Source organism: Cyprinodon variegatus, unplaced genomic scaffold, assembly GCF_000732505.1.
Source record: "Cyprinodon variegatus isolate N-32 unplaced genomic scaffold, C_variegatus-1.0 Scaffold735, whole genome shotgun sequence".
Classification (NCBI taxonomy): domain Eukaryota; kingdom Metazoa; phylum Chordata; class Actinopteri; order Cyprinodontiformes; family Cyprinodontidae; genus Cyprinodon; species Cyprinodon variegatus.
Genome location: NW_015151188.1, coordinates 139,348 through 147,980, shown reverse-complemented (window position 1 = coordinate 147,980; position 8,633 = coordinate 139,348). Strand labels below are relative to the sequence as shown.

At 38.9% G+C, this 8,633-nt stretch overlaps 1 protein-coding gene across 1 annotated transcript in view; it reads right to left on the bottom strand.

The window, feature by feature from the left end:
- LOC107097932 (neurocan core protein-like) overlaps positions 1-8,633 on the bottom strand; it is a 211,293-nt gene that overhangs the window by 71,217 nt on the left and 131,443 nt on the right. The window contains exon 10 of the mRNA XM_015395295.1: positions 1,851-1,967. Within this exon, the coding sequence (XP_015250781.1) occupies positions 1,851-1,967 (117 nt within the window). The remainder of the gene's footprint in view (positions 1-1,850; positions 1,968-8,633) is intronic.

Below are 8,633 nucleotides of genomic sequence, written 5' to 3'. Positions count from 1 at the left end.
TTGAGCATTTATTTATTTCTGTATTTATTTTTAAATATGGCAGAGTTAGTCCTTCATAGCTGTAAGTTTCAGAAATTCTGTGTAAATAAAGGCTTCAGTGCACATACAGTATTCATTCACTGCATCCAGTATTTTCCATTTCTTTCTATAAATTATGATCGCAATTTTAAGGGTGAGATATGGGGTTCTATTGTGGAGAATTGTGGCTTTATTTACCAAGTGAATTGAACTAGTTCATATATAGGTTATAAGAACTTACTTAATTTTTTGAATAAGTGAAATATGAACGCGAGCTGGTTTATTTCCATTGGTGTGAACTGAATTTTGAGATCATTCTTTTTAACTATGAACTGGCAAAATGTTGGGTCTTTGGATTTATTCTAATTCAAACAGAAAACTCGCACAAAGAGAAAAGACAATTAGAAGAAATGTATTGATACAATTACTTGGTCTTTGGTGCTCAGACCTCGGCAGAAAACGTAGTGCTGATTTATGATGGATATGCATGAACAGGAGTAAAGAATAGGGCTGTTTCCCCCTCAGGCCTGAAACTTGTGGTGGAGTGGAGACAGATGAAGTTGGTCAGTCTGTAGACTGCTGGTTAGTGAGAAGCTATGCTGAGCTTTATGGGAAGATCCAGTGGACTGAGTGAGTCATACTATAGCTTCACTCAGGGACCTGGAAGATGGAAGTCCAGTTTGGATAACACAGGTTGACAGAACCTGTCCATAAGGAGCAAGCATGAAGCGACAGCGGTGAGGAAAAACTCCCCGTTGGGAAGAAACTTCTGGCAGAACCAGGCTCAACATGGTGGTCTTCTGCCAGACCGGTTGAAATGAGACGTGGAATGCAGTAAGAGTCTGGGAGGAATGAAACTGATAAGTTGATGGTGGAGGAGGGCATGGAGGTGGGTTGAATTGGGGTCATCTGAATGAAGTCACACAGCGTATCCACAGCCTGTGCACTAGGTAGTAGACAAGATGCGGATCAGAGGCCTTTTAAGATGAACTTTGAATGCTGATTGGCTTTTGTGGAGGTGTGGTTCAAAGCTGATTGGCTGTGTTGTAGGTGGATGTAGGCGAGCAATCAGTTTCTTCAGTTGAACTTCCGCCTAGGCTCCATTTAACGAAAAGCTAGATGAATAAAATGAAGTATTCCATAAGTCATTCAGATGTTTGTGTGTCTCCATACACTCCTACCTTTCTACTCTTTGCAGGGGTTTGTGCCACCTGTTGCCACTGCACTTTAATCAGCTACTCCACCCCTCACTGAGCTCCCAGCTCCTCTGTGGACAGCCTGTCCTTGCGTTGCTCTGTCACACACACATATTCGCACAGGCATGCAGACCCACACATTCCCTGATACACCTAAATCACTGCACCATCATTTTCTGACAGCCACACTCTCACATCTCACAGTTGAGTGGAAAGATGAGCTGCCTACTTCTCACGGGGCACAAGGTGAAAACACACACATTCATGCGGAAATAATCGCACACACAGCTGAGCCTCTACACCACAAAAAGTCTCTGTCACACACGGATGACTCCCAGCATATGGATATTCCCTCTTCATTTTCAATCAGGAAGCTTGATCCAAAACTTGTGGACCTGCCAGCACACAATTCGCTTCTCTGAGGTTGGGTCCAAGGTTCCAAATACAGACTGGAAACACACATAGCAGAAAGCAGCAGGCATTTCTCCCCACACATCTGATGCTCAGTGAGCTACAGATGTTAGCCTCAGCATATGCTTGTCATTGTTTCCTCTCATGCTACAATCACACAGCATGCAAATGCAGCTGTTTTCCAACAAGGTCTCTGCACTCTGACCTAACCTGACAGGGCCTTACCAATCTCGCAGTTCTCTCCAGTGTAGCCCTGAGGACAGTAGCAGCTATAGCTGTCACCTTCCTGCAGGCAGCTCCCGCCATGGAGACAAGGGCTGGTCTGGCATGGGTTACTATCCACTGTAAAGAGAAAAACAAGAATATTTAACAACAATTTCCATTTATATAAAAAAATAAAATTACAATTGTAAAGGTTTTGACAAGATTATGAGCTGCAACAAGTCTTCCCTTCATGCTGACAGACCATCTATGCTGTCTATTACAGATGGAGCAGCAGAGTTGACTTGACTCTGAGGTTTTCCACAAGGCAATGCAGTGTGTTTTATAGAGTTCCCTGCCTTTTGTTGTTTTTCTCTCACCAAACGCAGCCAACGAGTTAAGGTCCAAATAAATCAATGAATCGTGCAGGACGGAGAATCTGTTTGTGATGCATGATACTCTATTGCTGCATGTGTGCAAAAAAAATTTTTAGGTTGCGCGCAATGACTCTGTGTTCCCTCAAAGGGAAATGTTTTGGCAGGTATTGGTGGAGATTGAAAGGATTAAGTTATAATTACTGCTCTCAGATTTTAGAAGGGGACCTGTGAGAAGGAGACTTCAACAAGGACAGTTAGAGCACAGAGGGATTAGCACAGAGTATCCTTCAATTCTGCGAGTAAAGAGAAAGACTGTTGGGAAATAGTTAGATTAAGTGTCCTTTTATTATCCATTCCTGATAGAATTGCAGGGCCCTGACACAATCTGTCAGGCCATCTAATACACTGTGTTCTTCTCCATAATAACACCCAGACTCCCTTAATGATGTATGAGCAGGGGGATGCTGAGCAAAGCACAGACTGCATTTCACCTGAAAGCCTGGAAATATCCTCAGTTGGGTGGAGGTTTACTTATTCACCTACATCTGTGAAAGGATGTCTATATCCATACACATTTCCAACCATAATATATGCCATACTAGAGCGATATCTATCATCTTTAAACCAAGACATAAACCAATGTAAATTAAACTGAATGTATCCATCTGAAAAGCCTCCTGTCGAATGTGTTTGCAAATAGAGGGACATTCATTACGATTCTTTGAGCTTATTTGGTAAATAAAGCCACATGCCTCCCATGTCAAACTTTTTGCCAATCACTGAGGAAATTGAGGCTATTCCAGCTAAAACTAGAGCAGCCACCTTTGTTTTGCTTCAGCTTTTCACCTATAGTTGACGTGTTGACGTCGTACACGTCGCTGCCTTTCATTGGTCTGAAATATTTCTGTATCGAGGCTCACGCATCTGTTGGCTCCTGCGATGATGCATATTCAGGAGTTTGTGAATTCCTAAATCTCAGACAATTCATCCTGCTTACAAGGTAAGCTGTTCCTGTGATTAGGGCTATTGTTACCTGGCTCATCAGCTTGTAATTCGGCCTTTTCTTGGTAGGTTTGATGTTGCATTACTCAATTGATTAATTTGGCTTCTAGATACAGAAGTGTTATTAGATAAAAACTATGATGGCTGGAATCTGCCACCTCTGTCTATTACACAGTGGATTTAGAGTCTTTTGCTGCATGTCTCTCTCTCTCTCTCTCTCTCTCTCTCTCTAAGACAACAAGTTTAACAGAAAAATGAAATGTGTGTCAATCTTTCAAAGTAAAAAATGAGGTATCAATTGTAAAGATGTCATTACTTGAATATATAACAGGTGAGCCTAATTACTGCATACTAGGCAACACTTAAGGGAGATTAGGGAGCTGAGGCAGTGAGGGAAAGTAATGAATTATATCAGAAACTGGGAAAACAAGCTTTTTAAAAAATTTTGAAATTTACATTTTACATTAAGCAGAACATAAATGAATATATATATATATATATATATATATATATAACAATTGAAAATATTCACAAAAGGAAACAACAAAGGTCACCATCATTAAGTGGCTTCAGAAAAAGCAATACATTCGTACGTTCGCAAGATTTTACAAGAGGAAGACTTTCTTTTTGTAAACATTTAGTAGAGTTACTGAAGCTCCAATCTGTATTTATCCCAGCATTTAAGTTTGAACATTAGAAGAAGATTAGCTTGAACTTAATGCATCTTGCCTCTTTACCCCAGGATTACACATAGCTCTCCTTTATCAGTCCGGCTCCAAGATGTGCCCATATGTATTCTTAAAGACACGAAGGCCGTCCTGCTTACATTGCCTCCAACACACAGTGACATCATCCATGTGAAGGAAGGCTTTCTACTCTGTCTAATCTGGCTAACAAAATAACAATGCACATTATGTATAAAGAATAAACCTAACAACATGCATGTTTTTTTCCCCAATTTTGCACTTTATTATTTTTTTTAATCGTACAAAAAAATTATTAAGTCAATCTCCTTCCAACAGTAACAAGACATTTATAGTTAATTGTTTTATAAAATACACATGGAAAAAAAAAATACTTTAGCACAGCAATGAAAAAAACGCTTCAAAAAGCAAAAGCTTGCAGATGATTTTGTCAGTAGTCAGCAGGGCAGTGGCCATTTATCTGGCATGTGTGCATCTGGTCAAGCTGCCCTTCTATAAAGTCTCAGACTGCAGGAATGAGACCAGTTAGACAGACACGTACCACCAAAGAAAAACTGTGGTGGTAAACACAGTAGAGCTGACAGCAGAGGACTAGTTCATCAAGCTGTCAGAGGAAGCGAGCTCTGAGGGGCCACAGGGGTGAGCTCCTCATGGCCGCTTCTACTATATATCAATCCATAGAGTGATAAATTAGCCCAGGTTCTTGCTCCAATCTGCATTAATTAGACACACAGCATTTTCTTTAACTGCTGAGAAAAATCTGTCATTCAGAAGCTGTTTGTCATTTGAGACCATTTTGATGGCTTGTGTTTATTCCACTGTGACGGAACATGTGCTTATCCCTTAAAATGACTCTGAAAGCGTCCTTCGATTGGTCCAATTTCCTCCTCAAAAGAAACCATTTCTCAGCCTAATTAAATTGGTCCCAGCAAAATTGCCTTAATAATGACTTAAGAAGGACTTGTCCTCTAGCTGCTATCTGCAAGGAGTGAAATATGGCTGTCGTGCTGTCTGTGGCGGCACAGTGAGCCGAGCTGCAACAGAACAGGACATTGATCCAATCTGCAGACAATTAGTAACGACTTATTACACCCAAATGGGGCCGTGTTCTTCACCATCTGTCCACAAAAAACAGCCGGCAGGCATGGCGCTAAAATTCCAGGTATTGATTGTGTGACAAAACCAACATCAGATCCATAAAGAAAACATTCAGGTTGAATGTATAAACATTCACGACTGGTTTTGTCTTCAAATATTCATACCAGTACAGTTTTTCTTGCCTCTAAGGCCTTTTTTTCAGTTTTCTGAGGAATCATTTTAAACTTTCATATGCAAGACAAAAAATAAATTAAAATAGCATGGAAGAAGATAATTTTGTTATGAAGATGCCCTGGTACATAAGAAAAAATAAAACAAAATGAGAGGATTATAATTTAGTACAGAGAAGAGGGTGAGAAAAACTGGAGGAAAAAGCCTTTTTACATGCTGGCTGCAGCTTATGATTAATTACATAGCAGTCTCAAAATAGGTTACTTCCTCAATCCATACTTTGCAGCTGTCTTCTGCCACACATAAAGAAAACCAGAGAAGAGGGGAGGGAGTCCAAAAAAAGACAGAGATGGTGAAATAGACCGATGATGTGTAGAGACAGTAAAAGATACATTCAGTAAACCGTTCAGTTTCAGATTAGTGAGCTAAGATCTAAGGTGTTACACAAAATCTAAGTTATCTGACGTGATGGAGAGCTTTAGGAACTATATTATGTGACATTATTCCCTTTGAACATCTCAATAACAGGGACTTAGTGGTCTCAGGTCGGACCAATGTTTTTAAAATCTCTACAGATCTCAACATTGCTGTGGTTTAGGTTCCTTCTTCATTTTGAGTAATGTAGTGATGCCCTTCCCACACCTTTGCTACCCATTCCTGGCCAGCTGACTGAAAGATGGCTCCCAACATTTATATCAAGCTTTAAAAAATACCAAGCTCTGTCATTTGTAGAAAATATGAACATTAAAAGGAGCAAAAACCATCACTTTTCATAAGATGACCTGACTTGTAAAATAGAGCGAAAGGTTGGATGTCAGGTTACAGTCATTAAAACATGACATGGATTTCTTATTATAATATTGAACCACTAAGCATAGATCTCTTATTGATTGTACAGCATATTAAGACAAGAACTTATGAAGCTGTTTAACAAAATTCTTTGACCTGATAGAAATCATGTTTTTGACAAACTTTGCTACTCTTGTTATGGCAACAATTTACTAATCTATTTTTATTTCATAGCAATTATTAAACAAAATTAGATTATTAAATTTTTTTTATTAAACTTGATTAATTTCACAATGGAGAAAGTAACCGATCCCCCTAACCTATCCCATTGGGGAGCAGTGGGCTGCCACTGCGTGGCAAGCATTCCCTAAGGAATTGATTGACTTGCCACCAGTGCAGAGCCTGCTCAGGGAACAGAACTGGCAGTATGGGGGCCTTTGGTCTGTTATGGAATAGGGCAACAAAAAGAAAGCTTCCACTCTCCAAGAAAAGCATGAAGTATTGGAGCAATTTAATAAGATCCTGAAGCAATGAACTGGATTATTCATTCTGCAAAGGGCTAGGGTAAAGGTATGGTTTTAGGTGAAGCTCAAATCTTGAACAATACTAGATGGTCTCAGTCAGCTATTAGGAGCTTTATACAGAGGCAATTTGGGAGAGATCACTACTTTAAATCATGATGTCACATCGGATATCAAAGTCTCAGGAATTATACCAAGACAGGATACCATTCAAGGACATTTGACATAAACATGTGATATATACTAATAAAACCCTTTCAAAATCAAAGCATTGATTATTAAATTTCAGTATGATAAAACATCTGACATAAACATCTAAGCTCTGTGAAGCTGAAGTCAATTTCAAACCCTGGCTTCATGTCTGTAGATCAAACAAGGTTACAGAAAACAGGCAAAGGTAATGTTGTACATTCTAAGAATTCTCAATCTGTGTGGTTTACAAAAAATATTATTACTACTGCAGAAAACATTTTGCGTGCAGCTATAATAAAATCTGCATGAATAAATGTGCAATACAGAAGCACACAAACAGCAAACCTTCAGATGCGTGTACCAAAATTGACTGTATACACCTGCTCATCCAGCAGCAGCAAGGCTACACTTAGACTCAGTGAACCCTGTAATAGCTTTGCTGAGACAGAGATCATGCTTCAGCCTGTTCAAGTGTTGCTCCTCTAAGAGAGTGATAAGCCATCAGCTGGGCCCCCGAAGAGCTTTAAACTTTAATGCTATACTACATTGGTAAGATGTACTAAAGCACATAAAATGGTTAGAGCCATATGCACGGCAGAGCAAATCTTCAAAGTAGGATCTTAAAGCTGGCTGCTGTGATCATCATGAAGGCTCAATGAGTCCTAGGCGTGAAATATTAACTTTGGCACTCGCATTATGGCTGCAAAAACATGACTTTTATGATTTAAATGGACTCTTTTAGTGCTTAGCTATGTCTCATGTAAAAGGTTAGACACTACAGCTATGATTGGAAAGTTCACAGTAAGTCAGAAAATCTGGTATAAATTTTATACATTATTAAATTAACCCTCAGACTGTCCTAGCAGATAATGTTATGAGATGTACAGGTAAATTTGTCTTTATCTCTGAAACAGAAAAATAAAAGAATGCCGCCTTAGAAATTCTGAAAATGCACTGTTTCTTAATGCTATTCTGTTTGAACAGTTACAGAAACTGAAGCTAGGCAGAAAATATGTGTATATATAATAATGGGTATAAAAATGTATTTTTATTTTAATCCTTACGCAAAATTTAGCTCCTAGCTCTGACCATTTACAAGTGATGGCAAAGACAAAAAGTGCGAAAGGGGAATATGAATAAGAGAAAATGTCAAAGATAGGTGGAAAAATTAGAATAAGAGAGATCTCTTAAGGTGATACCGTCAAATGATTTTTTTTTTTTTTTTAAATAACTTTCACATACATTCCATCACTTTATTGACCTGATTATTGTTCTTATGCTCTGATCAACATAGATAATGGGATCCATTAAAATTATTTTTTAATTGACAAGAATGACAAAAATTTATATAAGATATTTTTAAGTATTCCTAATGAATAATTTTAAATATTATCTCATAAGGATTTGTGTTTTTTTGATTACTTCTTACTTAAGCCTCTTTCCACTGAAAATAGCAGATTTTTTTTCAAACATGGGTCAACATGCAACAGAAATTAGGAAAGTAAACAATGGATATCAACATGTAAAGAAGCCAGGGTGCAGTCAGTGTGCTTTATAGTTTCGCTCTATTATCTGTCTGAATTCCTCTCACCAGAGCTGCTCCATGTTTATTGAATGTAAGCAGAGCCGTTTTGGCTTGTTACATCAGAAGTGACTGGCAATAATAGTGTCACATATTTTAGCAGGTTTCCCACGTGATGTACATGAAGGAAATCGCCATCATACGAGGACGGTTGAGTTTTAATAAGATGGTAAAAATGTAAACAATCCGACGCAGGGCTCGCTATGCTAGGTGGCTAACGGCCGGCGGCCGGCGGTGTGCCAACAAGTCCTTGGAGTCTCATGTGCAGTTTACGAATGGATGGGTTCAGGAGCTGCAGCTCCTAAAGCCAGCAAACAGTGCTAACCGTTAGTGCTAACAACCACTCAGGCATGTAATGTACTTTTAACTAG